The sequence below is a fragment of the Pelodiscus sinensis genome, chromosome 3, assembly GCF_049634645.1.
Source record: "Pelodiscus sinensis isolate JC-2024 chromosome 3, ASM4963464v1, whole genome shotgun sequence".
Taxonomy (NCBI): domain Eukaryota; kingdom Metazoa; phylum Chordata; order Testudines; family Trionychidae; genus Pelodiscus; species Pelodiscus sinensis.
In genome coordinates, this window is record NC_134713.1 from 44,350,087 (window position 1) to 44,374,508 (window position 24,422).

The window sequence follows — 24,422 nt, forward strand, 5'->3', positions numbered from 1 at the left end:
ATTCCATTATAACATACTGGTTAAATTCAGTGATGGTGAAAGTATTAGAAAACGGATGAAAAAGGGTGTGTTTTACACTAGTTTGGAAAACTGTGGACATAAAGGAGCCCTTAAAGCAGTGAAGGCACCGCTGGAGAAACTAAATGAATTTTTTGCATCAGTCTTAGCTGAAAAGGTTGTGAGAGTGATCCTTCTCACACCTGAGCCATTCTTTGTAGGTGACAGCTCTAAGGAACTGTCCCACTCTGTGGTGTTAATAGATGTGGTTTTGGAACAAATTTATAAACTAAACAGTAATAAGTCACCAATGCCAGATGGCATAACAAGCAAGAGTTCTGAAGAATCTCAAATTTTAAATTACACAACTACTACTGGGGAATGTAATCTGTCATTTAAATCTGCTTCATACTGGATGACTAGAGGATAATTAATGTGACACTAGTTTTTAAAAAGGGCTCCAGAGGCAGTCTTGGCAATTAGATTATTAAGCCTAACTTCAGTATTTGGAAAACTGATTGAAACTGTAGTAAAGAACAGAATGTTCAGAAACCTAGGTAAGCATAATTTACTGTGGAGGAATCAGCACGGGTTTCGTAAACAAAAATCAAGCCTCACCAGTCCATTAGAATTCTTTGAAGGGGGTCACAAATATGTGGCCAAGGGTGATCCAATAAATGTATCGGGGTAGCCATCTTAGTCTGGATCTGCAAAAGTGACAAGGAGTCCTGTAGCACCTTATAGACTAACAGATGTATTGGATCTAGTGGGCAAAGGTCCACTTTATCAGATGCATGTAGTGGAAATATCCAGAGGCAGGTATAAATATACAGGCCAGAATCAGGCTAGAGATAATTCAATCAGAGGTTAATTCAGTCAGGGTATGTCTACACTACCCCGCTAGTTCGAACCAGCGGGGGTAATGTAGTCATCCACAATTGCAAATGAAGCCCGGGATTTGAATTTCCCGGGCTTCATTTGCATGAAACCGGCCGGCGCCATTTTTAAATGCCGGCTAGTTCGAACCCCGTGCCGCGAGGCTACACGCGGCACGGAGTAGCTAGTTCGGATTAGGCTTCCTAATCCGAACTAGCTTTACTCCTCATTCCACGAGCAGTACAGATAGTTCGGATTAGAAGCCTAATCCGAACTAGCTACTCCGTGCCGCGTGTAGCCGCGCGGCACGGGGTTCGAACTAGCCGGCATTTAAAAATGGCGCCGCTGGCTTCATGCAAATGAAGCCCGGGAAATTCAAATCCCGGGCTTCATTTGCAATTGCGGATGACTACATTACCCCCGCTAGTTCGAACTAGCGGGGTAGTGTAGACATATCCTCAGGGAGGATGAGGCCCACTTCTAGCAGGTGATCTGGAGGTGTAAATAGCAAGAGAGGAGAAGCTGCTTTTGTAGTTAGCTAGCCATTCACAGTCTTTGTTTAATCCTGAGCTGATGGTGTCAAAACTTGAAGATGAACTGTAGCTCAGCAGTTTCTCTTTGAAGTCTGGTCTTGAAGTTTTTTTGCTGCAGGATGGCTACCTTTAGATATGCTATTGTATGTCCAGGGAGACTGAAGTATTCTCCAACAGGTTTTTGTATATTGCCATTCCTAATATCGGATTTGTGTCCATTTATTTTTTTATGTAGGGACTGTCCAGTTTGGCCGATGTATGTAGCAGGGGGCATTGCCGGCACACGATGGAGTATATTACATTGGTAGATGTGAAGGTGAATGAACCAGTGATGGTGTTGCTGATCTGGTTAGGTCCTGTGATGGTGTTGCTGGTGCAGATATGTGGGCTGAGTTGTCATCAAGGTTTGTTGCATGGATTGGTTCTCTAATTCAGGAAAGTGAGTTACAAAGTGATCTCACTAAACAAGGTGACTGAACAATAAAATGGCAGATGATATTCAGTGTTGATAAATGCAAAGTAATTCAAATAAAAATGTAATTCCAATCATACAAAGCAAATGAAGGGGACTAAATTAGCTGTGACCACTCCAGAAAGAGACTTTGGACTCATGGATAGCTCTGTAAAAACATCATCTTAATATGCGCTGGCATTCATAAAAGCTAACAATGATAGATGAGATCAAAAAAGTCATAATACCACTGTATAAATCCGGTATGCCCACAGCTGGAATACTGTTTGTCAGTCTGGTCACTCCATCTCAAAAAAGATATATTAGAAGTAGAAAAGGCACAGAAACGGGGAACAAAAATGATTTGGGGAATGGAAGAGCTTCAATATGAAAAGTGATTAAAAAGACTGGGATTTTTCAGCTTGGAAAAAAGACACTCCAGAGAGGGTATGATAGAGGTCTATAAAATTGTGACTTGTGTTGTAGAAAGTGAATGAGTAAGAATACTTTCTTATTCACATAACACAACAGCCTGGGGTCATTCAGTGAATAGGCTGCAGGTTTAAAACAAACTAAAGGGAAGTACTTTTTCACAAAACACACGGTCAATCTGTGGAACTCATTGCTGGTGAATGTTGTGCAGGCCAGAACTATAAAAGGTTAAAAAAAGAACTAGATATTTTACAGAAAATAGGTGCATCGATGGTGATTAATCAAGGTGGACAGAGATTCATCCCATGTTCTGAATGTCCTTAGCCTCTGCTTGCCAGAAGCCGGAGTGAATGACAGAATGGACCACTTGACGATTGGCTGTATTTTGTTATTTCTTTCTGAAGCGCCTGGCATTGGTCTCTTTCAGAAGATAGGATACTGGGCTAGAGGAACCATTGGTCTTACTCAGTATGGCTGTTCTTATTTCACCTTTCACCCCTCCTCTACCTACGGTACATCGATGACATCTTTATGATCTGGACACATGGCCAAGAAACACTGGAGATATTCCACAGAGATTTCAACAACCTACACCCCACCATCAACCTCAGCCTGGACCATTCTACACGAGAGACCCACTTCCTGGACACCACCGTACAAATCAACAATGGAAAATTAGACACCACTCTCTACAGAAAACCCACCGACTCATACAGTTACCTACATGCATCCAGCTCCCATCCAGAACACACCACACGATCCATCGTCTATAGCCAAGCCCTTCGATACAACCGCATCTGCTCTAACCCCACTGACAGAGACCAGAAGCTTCAGGATCTCTACCAAGCATTTATAAATCTCAACTACCCACCCAGAGAAATAAAAAAGCAAATTGAAAGAGCCAGACGAATACCTAGAAACCATCTACTTCAAGACAGACCCAAGAAAACCAACAATAGAACACCACTTGTCATCACCTACAACCCCCAACTTAAACCTGTCCAACACATTATCAATAAACTACAGCCTATATTGGAACAGGATACCATACTCAAAGAGGCTCTGGGAGACAGACCCATAGTCTCCTATAGACAACCACCTAACCTCAAGATGATTCTTACCAACCACCACAGGACATACCACACTAATACCAACCCTGGTACCTTCCCTTGCAACAAACCCCATTGCCAGCTTTGTCCACATATTCATTCTGCTGATACCATTATTGGACCTAACCAAGTGAGTTATAAGATCAAGAACACATATTCCTGCGCATCCAGAAATATAATCTATGCTATCATGTGCCGAAAGTGTCCGTCTGCTATGTACATTGGACAAACATCTCAGACACTTCGCCAAAGGATTAATGCCCACAAAACAGATATCAGACAAGATCACAAAGAGAAAACAGTTTCTTGCCACTTTAACCAGAAAGGACACTCTCTAAATGACTTAGCCACCTGCATTCTGCTACAAAGACCTTTTACATCTGCACTTGAAAGGGAATCCTCTGAACTGTCATTCATGTTAAAATTCGACACTTGCCAACAAGGACTTAACAAGTCTTTGAACTTTCTCACCCATTACCAAGACAGTTTCCCCAATTATCACCTGTAATACCATTAACTCACAAACATCCCACTCTCCCTACCTTTAATATCAGCAATTCACAGACACTTACCTTCCTTCCTCCCCCTTCCCACCCCCCCGCATCCCCCTTCTGTTCTGCAATGTGATTTGTCCTTTTCATATTTGTTCATTTTTTTTAATTGTATCCTTTGGTATATATGGTTGTGACTACTTTCTTCCACTATTTGATCTGAGGAAGTGGGTCTGGCCCACGAAAGCTCATCATCTAATAAACCATCTTGTTAGTCTTTAAAGTGCTACATTGTCCTGCATTTTGCTGTTCTTATGTTTTTAATGTGTGCGAAATGAGTAACTTATATGCTCAGTGGACAGGAAAATGTCAATATAATAACAGAGGTGGGAGGAATATGAGAGAGGATTTAAAAATACCCTCTGCACGTTGCTTTCCTTGTTAAAACATTTCCTTGGAATTCTGCAATGCACTGTACTTGGTAATACATCTTCAGTCTACCTGGCAAATGCAGCTGGTGCAGAAATCAGAAGCTCAACTGTTACTCGGTATGTAATTTTGTTGAACATATAGAACCTGTACTCTGTGATCTGAACTGGCTGCTTGTGGGTTTTTTTGTTTCGTTTTGTTTTTTAAGGTTGGTTTGTCATATTTGTCCTTGTATAACTTGGGACAACTGTGAGAGACTGCTTTTTTTCCTCATGAGACATGGCCACATTTGTGATCAGAGCAGGCATCAGATCTGAAATTCCACTGTTATATAAAAGAAAAGAAAAAAAGAACTTCTAGTATTTACTCCTAGGGCCCTGCATCTGAAACTTGCCCCCCTCTCCTCCTCTCTTCTCCCCCCATTAACCCTAGTCTGCAACAGTTGGAGTTTAACCTTTAGGGCATGGGACTAGTTGAGACCAGTGAGAACTCCAGCAAGAGTTTGGGGTTGTTTTTACTATGCCGCAATAGTGCTGAGAGAATGAATTGCTAAATTTGTTCTGCCTGAGTTGTACTTTGTGTGTGTCCAAAGGCACCTAGCGTCTGGGATGCACACACTTTTATTTAGTTAGTACAAATCTCAATAAGTAAATAGCAGAAAAGGAAGGAGACAAGGAGTCTTAGTAATCGTGTTGTGTATAGACATCTATGACAATTAATTTAACACAGGGCAAAGTAGTGAAAAGGATGTCTCAATAGTTTAATTGTAAACCCAGACAGCTTGGTACACAATGTCTTTCTAAATGGATGAATCTGAGAGAACAGTTATTTTGGCTTACTTTACTGGGATTACTGAAAACATCATCTGTGTGCAACACAAGCCCCATTGATTGAATGCCAAAAGTTGGTCTGACTGGATAGTCCAAGTAGAACCTATCCTAATCTGCTGTTAGTAATGGTTAGGTGGATTCCCCTACTTAGGCTTTGTTTTCAAATCCCTGTTGCCCTAGATATTCCACAGACATAAAGTGATGGCAAATGAGCCCTGTACTGGTACTGAAGGAACCCAAGTATACAAACTGGTCTTAGCAAGTTGATTTCCTCAATCAATATTAATTTATTACAAGTGGTTTTCCCTGATTCTTGCCTACTTCAGGGGCCCCTGTCATGTAAGTGCTGAAGTGGAGCCAAATTATGGCTGTGCAGTATATGGCATCATAATAGGTAGTAGGGATGTAAATGGTTAACTGGTTATCCAGTTACCTGCTAAGCATCACTCTTAGCAGGTGATGCTTACCGGTTAACCTGTAGCCCGACTGGCCTGAAGCAGCCCTTTTACCCATGGGAGCCCGACTGGCTGGAGCAGCCCCACTGCCCTTAGAGGGCCAGGCTAGAGAGGCCCTCTGCCCACAGCAGGCTATCCAGACCCTAGTTAACTGATTACATTATTAAAAGTATATTGTTTAACTGGTTAATATTTTAAGGGGTATTTATTTACATCCCTATTAGGCAGCCTGTTTAAAACAAACCCAAGGAAGTATTTCTTCCCACAACACGCAGTGTCAACCAGGGATGTGACAGTTTAACCAGTAAAACCTAGATGGAAAGGTCTAATCTAGTATGACCTTTCTTATGTCTTACAAATACTAATCCATACAGTCTGTGAAGTAGATAAGCATTTTGGAGGACCAGCACTTTACAGATGAGGAAACTCAGAAATTAAAAGTGAAGCCCTGGACTTTACCAGTGGTGTAGCTGGGATTACAACTCAGGATTCCTGACTCCTATTTCACCAAACTATGCATGCTACTGCACAATAACTGTTCTGTAAGGATGGTGGCTTTCCCAGGCCCATGGACTGAAACATTTAGTAATAATGCTTCTCTTTTGTGGGTAACCAAGAGGGTCAATTGGCACCTCTCTGATGCTTTGCTCCCTTTCTTCTTCTCCCTCCAACCTTCATCTCTTGCATGAGAATTTGATGTTTTAAAAATCTCCCCACTCTTGATTTCTAGTGGTGAGTTGTGGAATAGGTCTTCAGGAGCTGATCTTTTTTGCATGGGCAAATGCACCCTGCCTAGGTTCTCAGCATGATGGAATTGCTTATCCAAATGATATCTTTTGGCAGGTGTTGGATCACCCATCTCCTTGTTATCAGAACAGGGGTAATAAAGGGTTGATATTTTCCTTGTTGTGTGAGTCAAAGGTAGCAGCACTGTACTTGACATACCCTGATTGAGGGACTCACCCTCAACTAAATGGCACTCATTAGGCAGGGGGCATGGGTTCCAAAGCCCAGGGAATAGAGTGTGTGTGTTTTTAGTTGTTTGTACATAGAAGTATAGGCCCTGGTTAATGGATCTATCCATCCTTCTCTTCCTGTGTAATACAAAATAATAATTTAGATTCAGTAGAAGGTGTCTTGTTACCTACTCCAGAGCTGTAATCACTGATACTTAGGTATAAGCATTAGATCTGCTCTGGGACAATGTCAGTGATATAAGAGACTGCTTACTGGGCAGTGAGCAATGGGGTTCCCATACCTTATAGCTGGAATCACAGAGAACTGTTAAGTGGTGGAACCTGAATACATCCTGGTGGATGAGCTGGCAGCAGACGTAATTGGCCAGCAGTACCGATCAGCTGGAGCAGTGAGGGAGTGCCTAGGTAATGGAGCAAATGAGGTAACTTTTTTACTCCCCCCTTCTTCACCCAGGATGGAAGGTGAACTCTGGGTCTGCATCGATCAAAGACAACCATTGACAGTGACTTCCTTCTAGCAAAGGGGTGCTTGACCCCGACCCCTCAGCTCTGCCCCCATTTCACCCCTTCCTCCAAGCCCTTGTCTCTATCCTGCCTCTGTGCCACTATTCTGCCCCTCCATGTCCCTATTTCACCCCTACACCCCAAGCCCTTGCCCCCAACTTGCCTCTTCCCTGTCTCCTACCCTGAGTCCTCCCTCTTCCTTCTGGCATATTTTAGTTAGCTGTGAAATAGCTGGATGTGGTGGGAAGAAGGAGAAGTTGGTCAGGGGGCCCCCCAGCAGGCAAGAGGTTTTGAGATGGCAGAGCTTGTCTGCTAGTAGTTGCTCAGCACCCACTAATTTTTCCCCATAGGTGCTCCAGCCCTGAAACATCCATGGAGTTGGCACCTATGACAACTATGAATGGGGTGTAGAAAGGGATGGGCACATTAAAGTGACTTTTGGTGCTGGACATAAGAACCTGAGGGGAGAAACACCTAACTTATTTGGGGGTGAGTCTTTTGCTCACGTATATGCTTATGCACCGTGTTGGTGGTGTTTTTCTAAATTATGCCAAGTTACTTCCCCTTTATTAAAATTGGGATTTTTGTTACACTCAGACATTGTGCTTGAAAGAGAGGAACTTTTGACTCTTAGAGACATGCATGGGGTTGTGTGTAATTATCCTAGGTTACTGAATGGGGGCTAAAGCCAGTTTTGTGATGTATTGTTGAAGGAATAAAGGGAAACAAGAAGACTATAAAGGAATAAAGGGAAACTAGCTACAGGCATAAAGTAAAACAAGAAGACCTTTTATAAATACATTAAAAGCAAGAGGAAGACCAAGGACAGGGTAGGCCCACTGCTTAGTGAGGAGGGAGAAGCAGTAACAGGAAACTTGGAAATGGCAGAGATGCTCAATTACTTCTTTGTTTCGGTCTTCACCGAGAAGTCTGGAGGTGTGCCTAACGTAGTGAATACAAGCAGAGAGAGGGTAAGTTTAGAAGATAGGATACACAAAGAACAAGTTAAAAATCACTTAGGAAAGTTAGATGTCAGCAAGTCACCAGGTCCTGATGAAATGCATCCCAGGATACTCAAGGAGCTGATAGAGGAGGTATCTGAGCCTTTAGCTATGATCTTTGAAAAATCATGGCAGACAGGGGAGATTCCAGAAGACTGGAAAAGGGCAAATATTGTGCCCATCTATAAAAAGGGGAATAAGAACAACCCAGGAAACTACAGACCAGTCAGTTTAGTCTGTCCCAGGGAAGATAATGGAGCAGGTAATTAAGGAAATCCTATGCAAACACTTGGAAGGTAATAAAGTGATAGGGAATAGCCAGCATGGGTTTGTGAAGAACAAGTCATGCCAAACTAATCTGATAGCTTTCTTTGATAGGATAAGAGCCTTGTGGATAAGGGAGAAGCGGTGGATGTCATATACCTAGACTTTAGTAAGGCATTTGATATGGTCTCACATGATATTCTTATTGATAAACTAGGCAAATATAACTTAGATAGGGCCACGATAAGGTGGGTGCATAATTGGCTGGATAACCGTAGTCAGAGAGTTGTTGTTAACGGTGCTAAATCCTGCTGGAAAGGGATAACAAGTGGAGTTCCGCAAGGGTCTGTTTTAGGACCCGTACTGTTCAATATCTTCATCAATGATGTAGATATTGGGATAGAGAGTACGCTTATTAAGTTTGCAGATGATACCAAACTGGGTGGGGTTGCAACTTCTTTGGAGGATAGGGACATAATTCAAAATGACCTTAGCAAGTTAGAGAAATGGTCCGAGGTAAACAGGATGAAGTTTAATAAAGAGAAATGCAAAGTGCTCCACTTAAGAAGGAACAATCAGTTCCATACATACAAGATGGGAAGCGACTGTCTAGGAAGGAGCATGGCGGAAAGGGATATAGGGGTCATAGTGGACCACAAGTTGAATACGAGTCAACAGTGTGATGCTGTTGCAAAAAACCAAATATGATTCTAGGTTGTATCAACAGGTGTGTTGTAAGCAAAACTCGTGAAGTCATTCTGCCGCTCTACTCTGCACTAGTTAGGCCTCAGCTGGAGTACTGTGTCCAGTTCTGGGCGCCACATTTCAAGAAAGATGTGGAGAAATTGGAAAGGGTACAGAGAAGAGCGACAAGAATGATTAAAGGTCTAGAGAACATGACTATGAAGCCAGGCTTCATGAACTGGGCTTGTTTAGTTTAGAAAAAAGATTAAGGGGGGACATGATAGCGGTTTTCAAATATCTAAAAGGGTGTCACAAGGAGGAAGGAGAAAATTTGTTCCTCTTGGTTTCTGAGGACAGGACAAGGAGTAATGGGCTTAAAGTGCAGCAAGGGAGGTTTAGATTGGACATTAGGAAAAAATTCCTAACTGTCAGGGTGGTCAAATATTGGAATAAATTGCCAAGGGAGGTGGTGGAATCTCCCTCTCTGGAGATATTTAAGAACAGGTTAGATAGACATCTGTCAGGGATGGTGTAGACGGAGCTTGGTCCTGCCTTGAGGGTGGGGGGCTGGGCTCGATGACCTCTCGAGGTCCCTTCCAGTCCTATTATTCTATGATTCTATGAATTCCTAGATAGTGAACCTGGCCGCTGTTGCTGCCGAGTCCAACAGGTAGAATGTAAAAAACCAACCAACCAACCAAAAAAAAAAAAACCCTTAAGCCCCAACACACTTTTTCTGTATAGTGGTGTTTCCCAATTGGTGCACTGCAGGACCCTGGGGTTCCGCAAAGCAAAAGTAGGGGTTCCGCGAAGAACTGGCACTCCCACGCCCCCTCCGAAAGAGAGCTGGCTAGCTTGTTTCCCGTTCCTCCCTAGCAACGCAGAGGGAGGTAGGGGCAGAGGGAACAGTTGCTCCCGGCCAGCACACTAGGGGGGTGCCAGCCAGGGATGACTCCATGTGACCCACAGCGGGGAGGGCAGCACTTCCCCTCCCTAAAGGAGCTGGCACACGCTGCCTGAACAGCTGGGGCTGTGGCACCCGGCAACTTAGTTCCGTAGCCCTTTTGCGTGGTGGGGGAGGTCAAGAGACTGCCCTGGGTCTCATGGCTCTGCCCTGGGACTCACAGCGCCCTCCTCCTCTTCCCCCCCCCCCCCAACCCCAGGACGGCATCACAGAAGTAAGTTGCTGGAGTGCAAGATCCCCTGCTGCTGAGGCAGCACACACCCCAGCTGTTTGGGGAGGGGAAGTGCAGTCGTACACTTCCCAGAACTCAGAGGTGCTGCAGGATTGCATGAAACTGCTCCCCTGCCTAGATCCCCCATGAGTCCCCAGCAGTACCTTGTCCCAGCCCCAGCACCAACCTGTCCCCAGTCCTAGCACCCTGCCATCCACCCTAGCACCCAGCACCACTCTGTCCCTGGCCCCAGCACCCTGCCATCCACCCTAGCACCCAGCAGCACCCTGTCCCTTGTCACAGCACCCTGCCACCTACCCCAGTGCTCAGCAGGACCATGTCCCTGACCCCAGCATCCTGCCCCAGCACCCCACCACCTCTGCCAGCATCCTGCCACCCATCAGCACCCTCTCCCCGGCCTCAGCACCCACTAGCACCTTGTCCCCTGCCCGCACCAGCACAGTTGGGACCACATTAGTGAGGCTTGGGGTTTTTTCTTGCATCTCACTTGTGTGGCCCCAACTGACTTTTCTGTGAGTCAGTGAAGCCTGGGGCCAAATCCTCATCTTACTGCACCATCTGACTGCAAATCTAAGCTTATCATACATTGGAACCCCCTTTTCTGCGCCTCTTGCATCCCCAGACGCCTGCATCCCCACATCCTCGGTCTTCTGCCACAACACTCCTGCACCATCCACTCATGGCAAATCTGTGGCCTGAGCCCCTCACATCCAACCCGACCTCCTGCACCCTCACATCCACAAGCCTGTGGCTTGCTCGGCACCCCAACCTTCCACCTAAGCCCAACATGCCCCAGCGTGGAGCCCCCTCCCTGATCCAGCATCCCCTTCTCCTGCATTCAAATTCCCTCCCAGTGCTTGCACTTCTTACCCCTTCCCACACACAAATCCCTCATTCTCACCCCAGAGCTTCCACCTCCTGTCTCAAGCCAGTGTGAGTGCATAAGGGCTGGGGATAGCAAGTGAGGGAGAGGAAGGGAACAGAGAGGATGGGGCCTTTTTTATTTGCTTGACAAACCTAGGGCTTCCTTGAAATTTTGAAAAGCATTCCATGGCCAAATAAAACTGGGAAACACTGCTGTATAGGTTAGGCACTGGTCTGCCCCTGAGCAAACGCATATCTGCCCTGCCATCTTGCAGTGCATGGTGGGGAGGGGGCGGGAGGGAAGGAATAGAGCTTATCCCCTGGAGATGGGTCTCTGTCTGCTCTCAAGGGCTTGCAGTGAGAATGACCTTGGCCCCCGCAGGGAGGCAATGGATGAACCCCTAGCCGAATGCCTGTGCTGTCCTACCGAAAGCCATGAGGAGAGCGTGTCGCTTTCCCCATTAGAACGAGCCGCTGCCCGGCCAGGAGTCCTGGGCAGTGCCATGCGCCCTCCCGGCCCCATGTGCCTCAGCCTGGCTGCTCTCACATCACGGAAGAGGCGCGTCTCCGACCCATCCCTGTGAGGGGTTGCCTCAGTGAGCCTGGAGGGGGGCAGGCGGCGGCCGGTCTCCGCCTTGGCGCCTCACCGAGTCCGCCCTAGGGACTCGGGGGGAGCGGGAGGCGGAGCTGCTGCCGCAGACTCAGCCCGTGCCCGCCGGCTCCTGAGCCCGCGGAGCGCCATGGCCCAGGCCAAGATCAGCGCTAAGGCCAGCGAGGGGAAGCAGGGGGGGCCGCTCCACGGGCGCTTCTTCCGCTCCACCTCCATGGCCGACTGCTCCAGCCGCCTGCTGCAGAACCTGGACCAGCTGGAGCTCAGGTCCGGAGCCCCTCGGGTCGGGGCACGGCGCGCAAACCGGCGGGGAGGCGTCTGGCAGTGCAGAGGGATGCGGGGGAGGTCCGGTCTTACTACTGCGGCAGGGGCGTTGGGGTAAATTGGTGGGTGTGTCGCGCTGGTGCGGCCGGGGGGAGGGGGAGGGATCGGTGAGTGTCGTGCTAAATGCGGCAGCGTGCTTCTGGGCGGTGGTCCTAATGCAGCAGTAGGGGCTGCCGAAGCTTGTTTCTGCAATCGGAGGGGGGAGTTTTGCCAGACATGTGCTCACTGTGCTGCTGTGCGTATATTGGAAGCCGTAGTGGGTTGATGCTGATTTCTTCTCTCCCATGTGTGCCTCTGTTCCTGCCATTGGACTTGAATGGTGAAGTTTGCTGCAGCTAGGATTTAAATATGCTGAGAGTGAAGGGCACAGCTGCTTTCAATGCAGTGCTGGGAGGAAGAGACCTATATATAGTTTCCAGGCTCATAGGGTTAGGGAGACACAGTCATTATAGATTTCTGCGGTCTCACTTCTTCCTGAACAGAGCCTATCTGAATTTCGCAGAGGTAGGCAGCAGGAGAGCTCCATTTTTTGGGGGGAGAAGATACAGCAATCCAGGGGAGCCAGCATGTCATTTCAGATTTAGCAAGGGGGGGTAATTGTCACTGTGGTTGCTGGAGCTAATTAGGCACCTGAAAGCTCTAGTAGGCTGTGTCTACATTGGCATGATCTTGCGCAAATACTTTAATGCAAGAACTCTACACTGGCATGTGCCTTTGTGCAAGAGATGTGCTTTTTGCGCAAGAGCATCCGTGCCAGTGTAGACGCTCTCTTGCGCAAGAAAGCGCCAAGGGTCATTTTAGCCATCGGACTTTCTTGCGCAAGTAATTCATGTTGCCTGTCTACACTGGCCTCGTGCAAGAGGGCTTATTCCTGAGTGAGAGCATCATAGTTCTTGCACAAGAAGCACTGATTTCACACATTAGAGCGTCAGTGTTCTTGTGCAAGAACTCCCTGCCAGTGTAGACAGGCAGCATGTTTTTGCGCAAAAGTGGCTGCTTTGGCGCAAGATGGTGCCAATGTAGACACAGCCTAGAGTTTTAGGGGGTGGAGGGAGGAAGAATTAGCTCTCAGGAGTGTTGTCAAAATCCTAACATTTGGCTCCATCATTATTATTAAGATCAGATTTGGAACTTCATTTATTAACATACGAAATTTGTTATTTTAGAATAATTTAAAAATTAGAATTAGAAAATGAGTGACCGTCTGCACAGTGTCTAAAGTTACAAGTTTAGCTAATGTTTAAAAAACTGTCAAAGCTTGTGAGCACAAGCTAAATTTACATTCTTGAAGAATACTGTTACTTGATTAAATAAAGAATTACAAAGCACAAGATGGTAATAAAGATAATTACTTCATTACATGTTATGGGACATGTTACAAATTTTAGAACACAGTATTAAAATAATCCATATATACTTGTTGATAAGCCAAATTTTTCTGGTAAAAAATCCAGCTGTGAAGAGTGAGGATTGGCTTATAAACTGGTCATTGTTCTTCAGATTTTTTCCACTGGGGGGAAAGGTCGGCAAACTTCAATTTCCAGCTCAGCAGGGCAAACCACTGGCACGCCAGGATGTTTTATGCACGTGGAGCGTCTGCAGGCACAGAGCCAGTCAGCTCCCAGTCATTGCTGTTCACCATTCCGGATCAACGGAAACGGCTGGAAGTGATGGCTAGCACATCTGTTGGCCCACACTGCTTCCTCAGCTCCCATTGGCTGGGAACGGCAAACAGCAGCCAAGCCAATGGGAGCTGAGGAAGGCGCAGTGGCCGCTGCTTCTCGCCACTCTGGTTGACCCCAAATGGCGAACTGCAGCGACTGGGAGCTGATAGGCTCCTTGCCTGAAGATGATCCAAGTACACAAATGTCCCAGCATACCAGAGGTTTGCCCTGCATGGCTGGGAACTTATCATGCTGCATACTCTGCTGTATTCGAAAAGGTGGAGTAAGAAGAAACACACAAAAGTTTTAGTAGATTTATTTTAATACAGTGTCACAAAAAAACTGCTGTAATAACTTAATAAATATGTATTCAAATACCTTCAAAATTACAATCCACGTTTTAATGTCTCATATTATTCTAATGCACTTTTTAAAAGTCTTAAAAACTATCAAAATCTTAATGGCTATGTCTACACTGGCATGATTTTCCGGAAATGCTTTTAACGGAAAAGGTTTTCCGTTAAAAGTATTTCCGGAAAAGCGCGTCTAGATTGGCAGGACGCTTTTCCGGAAAAGCCTGGCTTAGTTCCGGTTCGCACTGGGTCTGTGAGCTCAGATCCTCTTCTCCCCTGCCCAGCAGGGGCTACTGCCACCCCATATTGCTGCCTCTTTATTAGAGGCAGCAGCACAGGGAGACAAGCAGCTAATCTGCAAGAGGAGCTGGTTTTAAAATTGGCTCCCTTTGCAGACTCTCCCACCTGGCACTCTGCACTGCTGCTGGCTCTGCCCCTGGGGACTATAGAATAGTCGACTAACAGATAAGAATTCATGAGGTTAATTGAGTATTCAATTAACTGATATTTAACATCCGTAGTGGTAGGAGGGCAGAAGGTTGCAAGGGAAGAGAGGCTGGGGTGCCAGAGACAAGCTTTGGTTAGGAGCCTCTTACTTGGATGGCTCTCAGCCAGTAGCTAATCTGGTTCCTATTTCAGGGTTCCTGCCTTCTGTGCCCCTTCATCAGCTGCAGAGGCCATGTGTGGTTGACTCTGAAGTCTGTGAGCCTGGAGGGGAAGGGGTACTTCACATGCTGCCTGTCCTGCAAAAAGGCAGCTTCCATTGTCCAGAAATTGGCCAATAGGAGCTGCAAGATTTTGTTTCTTCCCTCCCCCATTTCTCCCACGCTTGCAGCATTCAGAGAGCTGCTCTGAACACAGAGCGGGGTGGGGAAGAGTCGTTCCTGGTATAGGTGCGCATATCATCCTGGATTGACACTCATGTCACTTGCCCTGTAAATCTGCAGTGTTGCTAAAACTGACCAACAAGGCAATGAAAAAACCACGGAAGCACTGACAGCATGTTATGTGGCTGAAGTGTAACTTTATTTGTAGATTTATTTTCTTCTGCTTTGTTCAACTTTACTCAGGGTTGAAGCCTTGCGTGATGCAGCATCTGCTATGGAACAAGAAAAAGAAACCCTGCTAGAAATGATCCACAATATACAGAACAGCCAAGATATGAGGCACATTAGTGAAGGTGAGACTCTGCCTTTTCCTAGATTGTCATTTGAACTTGTTTTGGAGAAATCAGTGGATATAATCATAGAAGGTAGGGGTTTGAAGAGACCTGCGAAAGTCATTTACACCGAACCCCAGGCTCAAACCAAGACCAACCCTAACTAAATCATTCCAGCCGGGGCTTTGTCAAGCTGGGCTTTAAAAAACAAAATTAGTTACTGTATATTTTTGATGTGCAGCTCAAGTTGAACCATTTGAAAATGATGATGGAGCAAAATAAATGTAAGTCTTCTGTTAGAGCTAATGCAGTGTTATTTAGATGGATCCTATTTCCTTAATAGCCTTTTAGTTCAGTATAGGGGACTGTGATAAGTATTACTATGTAAGTGAAAATTACCTCTAATTATTTTTGTTGCCTGAAACAATTCCAATATAACCTTTTTGAGATGAGGAGACCATATCTGCACAAAGTATTCAAGATGTGGGTAGTATGGATTTAGTTAGCAGAATGTGATATTTTGTGTCTTATTATGTATTCATTTCTTGATGAGTCCAAACAGTTTTTGTTTTAACTGTCGCTGCCCACTGAGTGAGTATTTTCAGATACCTATCCACATTGACTCCTATCTTTCTTGAGTGGTAACAGCTAATTTAGACCCCAACACCTTATATGTAGAGTTGGGATTGTGTTTTTCAATATGCATTACTTTGTATTTATCAACATTGAATTTCATCTGACATTTTGTTGTCCACTCACCCAGTTTTATAAGATCCTTTTGAAGCTCTTTGCAGTCTGCTGTGCACTTTACTATCTTGAGCATTTTTGTGTCATCTGTAAATTTTGCCACTTCACTGATTACCTCTGAACAAATGCAGTATATTGCCTCATTGCAGTGATACATAAAACCCTTTACTGCTGTTTGCACTGTAGAACCAACACAGCTAATATTAAAGAGCAGGATTATTTTCCATTTTGTGCATCATCAATAGACTTGTTTATTAAGTTCCAGTCAGTTACATGCATGCAAGACAGCTGAAAGAATGAAGTTGGCTAGGTGTCAATGAGGGTCCCATTTAGAATGCAGAACTATTATCACCATGGAGATAAGGCATGAGATGGAAGAACCAAGCTCAGGGACCAGGTTTCTGTAGAAAAGCTGGCCAATTGTACCTGTAAACTGAACACATTTGGTCTAAGATCTTTGAAATACAGATTTACAGTCACTGTTAAAAATAGAATCACCATGTAAACTTTCTGATCTGATTACATTTTTTCTATTGAAAACCAACAGCAGAGATGTTTATCTACAACTTTCAGTAGGGCAATTTGGTTGTATGTGTCATGTGTTTCACACCTGGAAGGACTGGTTTATAAATCAGAATATTTTATTTTTATATTTAGGTGAAAGAGAAGAACTTAGCCTGACTGCCAGTCGTCTAATGGGTCGAACTCTCACTGTTGAGGTTTCTGTAGAAACAATACGAAACCCACAACAGCAGGAATCCCTGTTGCATGCCACAAGGATGATTGATGAAGTAGTCAATAAACTTCTTGATGATCTGGAAGATTCTAAAAATCGTTTAATATCACTTTATGGTGCATGCATATCTGAAGTACCATCTGGGCCCATTGATCAGAAATTTCAGTCTGTTGTAATTGGATGTGCTATTGAAGATCAAAAGAAAATCAAAAGGAGACTAGAGACTCTGCTTAGAAATATAGAAAATTCTGAAAAGTCAGTCATGTTGTTAGAACATCCAAAATCAACTGTACAACAGTTTTGCAACAACAAATAGGATTAAATCAATACCAGCTATTTTGGCAGATCAAAATTCAGTCTCCATAAAGAGTGCATGGAACACAAAGAAAAATGTTACTTTTTAGTATTGAACTAATAGTACTTTAGAGTGCTGGGTGCAAACACTAAGGCTATGTCTACACTCGCGTCTTCTTGTGGGAGTAATATGCAAATGAGGCTAAGCGGTGAATATTGCCGAGCCTCATATGCATAACTAATGAGCCGCCATTTTTGTGGAAGAGGTTCTTGCGCAAGATGGAGCTGTCTACACTGCCCTTTCTTGCACAAGAAAAACCCTCTTGCGCAACGCTGTTACACCTATTACTTGAGAGGAAGAACGGCATTGTGCAAGAGGATTTTTCTTGCACAAGAAAGGGCAGTGTAGACGCTCCTTCTTGCGCAAGAGCCTTTTCTGAAAAAAATGGCGGCTCATTAGTTATGCAAATGAGGCTCGGCAATATTCAATGCGTAGCCTCATTTGCATATTACTCGCGCAAGAAGACGCGAGTATAGACATAGCCTAAATGAATACTGATAACTCTGCCTTAGGGATTAGAAAGAACATAGGTATTTTTCACAATGAAGATGTGATCTAAGAATGCTATCCGATTTGCTCCTTTAGAATTAAACTTTATTGGTAGTTTGCTGCAAATTGTAATTAATGTGCTTCTGCTGCACTCTTAAAGCTAGTCAGAATCTAATTTTTATCTTCTGAAATTTTTGAAAACTTAAGCTTTTTTGTCATGTTAAAATTTCACCGAGCACATTTTTTTCCTTTGTGTGAAACCAATTTATGGAAAAAAGATAAATCACACAATAAACAAGAAAAAAAGTTGGCATGCTGCAATCTGTATTTTCAGTAATGAGTAACTTTGTTAGTGATAATTAGTACTTGGCAGTGTAGATCAAGATGCTTTACAAAGAAGGATAAGTGTTGGCCTTATTTTAGGGACATCGTGGTAAAATAACTCACATAAGGCGACACCGCAGCCGCAGGCTAGGAATAGAACCCAGATCTTCTGCTTTTCAGTTCCATGCTTCATCCACTGAATACTGCTGCCCTCTAGCCTGTGTATTAACTAATGCCTATTTTGGGGCTGTTGTGGGCTAATGACTTCAGAATAACCTACAAGAGGAATTATGCTGAGTTTCTTTCATGTCCTGCAAATCCCTGATTTTTTTTTCCTGTAACCCTCTATGAACCTAACAAAATGAAACAGAAAGAGGGAAAATTCTTTCCATCCTCCAACCTCAGCAGTAACTAGGTGGAACAGCTGGCTCTATATTACATCGAACGCACTGTGGCTTACATTTCATTTTTTCTGAGGATTAAAGCAGTAGTTCAGGAGATTGTATATTTTTGCCAATCTGCAGTAGTTAGTGAAGATATCCAGGCTCTAAAACACTTTGCACGCTAAACCATTTAAGCTTATGAAAAACCCACAGTTTGTGCTCAAGTCACAAATGATGTGTGATCCTGTGTTATGGATGGAGAGCTGCTCTGGAACTTTGCAGTGCCCAATAGCAAAAACAGCACTCTTGGAAAGCTAAAAAACAGTCATACCTGGACACTGACTAAGCCTCCTGCTGTCACCAACCTGCTGCCAGTTTCTTCAGTACATGCCTTGTATTTTGGCCAAATCACGCAAAACACTTTGACATTGTGAGGTCACCGCAGAACAAATATTGAGCTTGTTGTGGAAAAGTCCAAGAATTGAAGAACAAGGATGTTTTCCAGTTCTGGAGATTCATGATGGCCAGTTTCCAGCTCTGTCAGTAGCTGTTCCGTGATGCTTACCAGTACCATTCTATATTGTAGACGCTGAACACTCCTTGTCATCATCTAAAAATGTGCTTGGGGCCAAAATGCAGCACATAAGAAATAACAGTCTACATATAACTTGCTATACTGAAATTGCAACATTTTGAAAAGGGGGTCTTTCCCTTTTATGTTCTATTGTTTAGTTATTTTTGTTAGCAAAATTATTGCACAATATGCATATATAATTTCAAAATCATTTACTTTGACAACTATTGCATTAATGTTTCATATAAATGTTACACTAATACTTAACAAATGATTGCACATTTTTATTGCCATGAAAATCTCATGTTGTTCATTTTTACCATGACTATTCCATGAATTTTACCATGACAAAATCTTACTTATATTTGTGACATCACAGTGAACAGATGCAATCTTATTGCATGAAATTAAAATGGTTTAATTCATCTTTCATTATCTAGTTGGCATCTTTCCAGCTTGTCCTTCTCCAGAGTTAGTTCCATTCTTAGCCAACTCAGTGTCAGGGCTATCTATATAGCCCTGTGCTCCACCCTGTGGAAAGTGTTCGTTATTGATTCATAAGTTCCAAGGCCAGAAGGAATGATAGAGAACATCCCCAAAATAATTCCTAGAACAGATTTTTTAGAAAAATATCCAATCTGGATTTAACAATGGTCAGTGATTAAAAATCCAGCACAATCAGTAAATTGTTCCAATAGTTAATAACCCTCACTAAGTGACATCTTATTTCCAGTCTGAATTTGTCTAGTTTCAATTTCTAGTAATTTGATAACGTTATACTTTTCCCTACTAGATTGAAGAGCCCATTATTAAATATTTGTTACCCCTTAACCTGCTTTTAGTTACGCTTTAAATATATTGAGCTCCTTGTGTCTGTCACTATAACACATGGTATTCAATCCTTTAATCATTCTTGGGGCTCTTTTCTGAAGGAACAGTGGTTTGTCTTTTATCCTCTTAATCCAAACTAAATATAGCCCTACCACAGAGAGCAGCCAGAAGCAAGTATGCTTTTAAAAGAAAGAACCAGAAGACAAGGAAAATGAAAAAGGCTAAATTAGGTTATGTTCCTTTTTTAAAGCCTTCTTGCATCTTAAAAAATATAGAAAATATAATAAGACAGTAAGAAAGTGCTCAGAGAGAGGACATTTTCAGATGAAGTATTTCTATAATTCTGATTTCTTTGGGATGAGTTGAGATGTCATCTGAATTTTTTGTAAATGAAGTCACAAAAAATAACAACCCTAGAGAGTGTGTGTTTTGCTTCAAAATATTTTTTTTTCCTTCTGCTAATATGATTTGCTCTGAGCCTCTGGAACTTCTTTCCCCCATAACTGCGTCAAAAGTAACAAAATATTGTGACTTTCAGAACATACTGAATTATATACCTATTTGATAGGTTATCTGGAGAAGTCTGAGGTGGGTGATGGGTTTTAGATGTTGAAGGGGGTAAACAAGTCGACTAGCCAGCCAAGTTCCTGTGGAACTGATTTCAGTGTCTAATTTAACTGTATTACAGTAATATGCTTGGATGGTGTCTTTAAAAATGTAACTAAACAAAACAAATGTGAGTTCTCCTAATCCAACAACAGGCCAGTGTAGACAATCTTACCAGCTGTCAGAGGAAAAATATAACCTTATTATCATTTTAAAGAGGACTGTTTTGCTTGATTACATCCTATTAAGCAGCAAACAGCAAATCAGAGAGAACACTACTATGTTAATTTTGATAGACTACATGGGCCCAGAAAATCAAAGATACTAACATAAGCATTGTACAGTGGTAAGGGTCAATAATCAAACATGACACTTGAGTTTTGGGAGTATAGAGACCTCCTATGGCAAACACACCACTAAAAATTAACCTTTACTAAGGATACAGAAAAGGGGAAAACGGTTAAAGCATTTGGAATGTAAAGTAATAAGTGAGGCTTTCATTTTAACAATATATTTTATTGCCTTTCCCTTCAGTTAAAAGCATTTTAGAGGAAAAGCCTCCTTTCTAACAGTCTATGGAATGGTATTAAAATGCGACTAATTGACCTTTGGGGGAAAAGAGAAGCTAGTTGAAATGGTTGGAACAAGCTGTTGAAGTCTAATCCTGTTTCCTAGAAGACAAAACAAGAGAGAAAAGAACAGCAAAGAGAGGAAATGACCTTCTGTCTCAGATGCTGATGCAGTTGCCGCCTCACTGCTGGAGAGACAGTGGTACAACAGTCACAGTGAGGTTGGTCAACATGTACAGGTAGGCTATGTCTACACTGGCACGATCTTGCACCAGAGATATGCAAATGAGGCCAAGCCTCATTTGCATATCTAATGAGCTGCCATTTTTGCAGAAGAGGCTTTTGCCTCAGAAGGAGCTGTCTACACAGCCCTTTCTTGCACAAGAAAAACCCTCTTGAGAATGCCGCTACGCTGATTATTTTCGGGAATAACGGCATGGCACAAGAGGGGTTTTTCTTGCATAAGAAGGAGCAGTGTAGACAGCTCCTTCTGGCGCAAGAGCCTCTGCCGCAAAATGGCAGCTCATTAGATATGCAAAAGAGGCTCAGCAATATTCCGTGCTTAGTCTCATTTGCATATCTCTGGCGCAAGATCGTGCCAGTGTAGACATAGCCGTAGGGTTGCCAGATGGTTTAACCAAAAATACCAGACAGCCCCCCCCCCCCCGTGCAAAAAAAAAACACCAGGGAAAAATTCTGTAGAGGAAAAAAAAGGGGAGACCAAAATTGTTGAGAAAAAAAAAAAAAAAAGGACCTTGACGGTTGTTAAGCAAAAAATTTTTTAAAAAGAGCATGGCCCCTTTAAGAAATGCTTTTGAGGCTTAGACTTCAACAGCTTGTCCCACCTAACAGGATGCTGGCGGCCATCCACCATCTTCTCTCCCTGCCCCGGGCCAGACAGCTCCCCTGTGGAACCAGATAAGCACCAGGTATTTTTGCCTCCTGGCCATGAAAATATCAAAAAATACCAGACATTTTAGGTGTCTGGTACTTTCTGAATTTTTTTTACTGGACAGGAGGCGAAAACACTGGACTGTCTGGGTCAACACCGGACACCTGGCAACCCTATGTACAGGTTGAAATTCTCTTAACCGGGATTCTCTGGTCCAGCAACATCCATGGTCCAGCATGGATGTTACAGAACCAGAGAGTCTTAGTGGAGGGCCAGCAGTAAGGATCCCTGTGGAGCCAGCTGGGCAGTGGGCTGCCTGCAGGGAGCTGATGGTAGGGCTGCCCAGTGAGGTTGAGAGACTCAGTGTGTGGCTGCCCAGTGGGGCTGGGAGCCCTGGCACGTGGCTACCCAGGGAGTCCCAATGCTCAACCCACAGGGCTGCTTTTGGAGCCCAGCGCACAGTGTTCATGGCTTCCTGGAGCCCCAGCACTGGTCTGCCCGGTGGAACCACTGCAGTGATGGCTGCCCAGTGGTTTGGCAGGGCAGCGGGGCCAGCAGCTAGGCCAGGGGAGCTGGTGGCAGAGGGCCAAAAATGACCTTCCCTGTTCCGGCAAAATCCCTTATCTGGGACCAGTCAGGTCCCGAGGGTGTCAGACCAGGGAGGTTCAACCTGTACTAACATTGGAGTAAGGTGCAGTAAACTTCTGATAATCCGGCACTTTTAGGACCCAGGGGGGCTGGATTATCAAAGATGCCAGACTATTGGAAGGGGGGGGGGCTATGAGGGGTCTGGAGTGGAGTGGGGGGGGATGCGCCCTTCGGCACTGTGGGACCAACCTGGTAGCACCCCAGCTGCTCTACCCCAGACTTTCCCAAGTCAGCCGCTGCTGAAACTGACCAGCAGCTGACTCCGGGAAGCCCGAGGCAAAGCAGCTGGGGTACTCTGCTCCAGGCTTCCCAGAGTCAGCCGCTGGTCAGTTTCACAGCGGCTGACTTGGGGACGCCTGGGGCAGAGCAGCTGGGGTGCTGCTGTGTTGGTCCCCTAGTGCCACCCCTCAGCGCTGCAGGACCAACCCGGTAGCACCACAGCTGCTCTGCCGCAGACATCCCCAAGTCAGCCGCTGCTCAGTTCTGGACCACTGGAGTTTTACTGTATTACTTTTACCTGCTTCTCCAGCGGGCTTGTAGCAGGGCTGGGCAAGATGCGGCCCAGCCAATCAGCCTAACAATTTGATTTGGCCCACAGACTGCATTTGTGGGCCACTTACTGTCTAGCTGCTGATGCCACAGAGTTTCCAGGGAGTGGCTCAGGCAGCAGGACCCTATTTAAAGGCCTTGCGGTTCCCGGTCATGATACTACTCTGGCAGTGGCCAGAGCCGCAAGACTTTTAAATTGCCGCAGAAACCCTGGTTAGCTGCCAGGCAATGTGGTAGTGATGTGACTGGGAGATTTTTTAATTCAAAGTGTCCTGGGCAGGCAACTCTGAGGGGAGGCTAGTTCCCAGCCCCACTCCTTCCGCTTAAAGCCCTGCCCATTCTGGGGGCCCCTGGAGCTGGCCCATGACCACAAACCAAAATTCACAGTTTCCCCCTCCCCCCATGAAAATTATTGCCCACCCGTGGGCAAAAGATGCAGTCTTGGTTGGCTAAGCCAGATTTTGTTAAAGAGAAAGCAAAAAGTGAAAGACTGGAATGGGCAGCAATGTGAGTAAAAAGAATTAAACATGAGGATGGGGGTTGGCTGGGTGGGTGTATATGCATGACAGCAGAAGTCTTATATCCCACATGGTGTCAGGGATTCAGCCAGAGCTGATGGAAATAGCAATGCCATCTCCTTTCCTCGCTCTGGCCCAGTCTACTCAGGGAATTTCTCAGGATTAAGACAAAGGTCTAATGATGTCATGGTAGATCCTGGTATTCCAGGGGTTAGTGAATGTAGCAGCCATGAGAGTGAAGCTCACACCTTTCACTGCACCTGTCTCCCAGCTAACTAATTTGATCCTCATTTTTTTTCCTTTGAAGATCTCAGAAGGGAGTGAGAGGCAGAACTGTTCTGTAGTTAGGCCTAATTCCTAGCATACCAATTTTAGTCTGTTGATTTCTTGCTTATCAAAAATGATTAACACAGTATTTGAGTTACCGGTATATCAACAGGGTTTCTTATTTGGTTTAATTGAGTCTTTTTTGTCTCTGTTTTGTACTCTCTCACCAGTATTTGAGATAGATGATTGAAACATTTGGTTACAATTGGAGTAGGCCTACACTTAATTTCAAATAGCTTGGAGTAACTATATTAAGCCTTGTTCTCTAAATCAGTCACACATTAGAGTGGGGCTATAAAATAATATTGCCCAGTACTTTCATAATTTATAGAATTCACTCTGGGGAAAAAAGTATGTCAGACACTTTCATTTTCAAAACAGCAAATAATGTCAACAGCAGCAGGTAATGTCACTGGTTTTATTTTTTTAAATATTGTACATACTGTAAACATTACTTTGTCTGCTTTCATCTGAGTCCTAGGAAGGGCTGAACTGAGGAAAGCATTTTCTTCCCTTGATTGAAAGCCAGTAGCCTTTAAAAAAATAGCTTGTCTTTTTTAGTCAGAAAGCACCTGAGACTTTTGCAACCCAACTTGCCTCTTTCCTTTCAGTGGCTTCCTTCCTCACCTGCAGGTAGCGTTTTCCCCTTCGGGGTTAGGTGTTTGAGTGGA

At 44.3% G+C, this 24,422-nt stretch overlaps 1 protein-coding gene across 1 annotated transcript in view; it reads left to right on the plus strand.

Annotated features, from left to right (window-relative positions):
• Window positions 1-16,747, plus strand: part of ZNF451 (zinc finger protein 451) — a 74,910-nt gene extending 58,163 nt beyond the window's left edge. The window contains exons 15-16 of the mRNA XM_075923670.1: window positions 15,115-15,224; window positions 16,608-16,747. Coding sequence (XP_075779785.1) covers window positions 15,115-15,173 — 59 coding nt within the window. The 3' untranslated portion in view covers window positions 15,174-15,224; window positions 16,608-16,747. The remainder of the gene's footprint in view (window positions 1-15,114; window positions 15,225-16,607) is intronic.
• The last annotated feature ends 7,675 nt before the right edge of the window (window positions 16,748-24,422 follow it).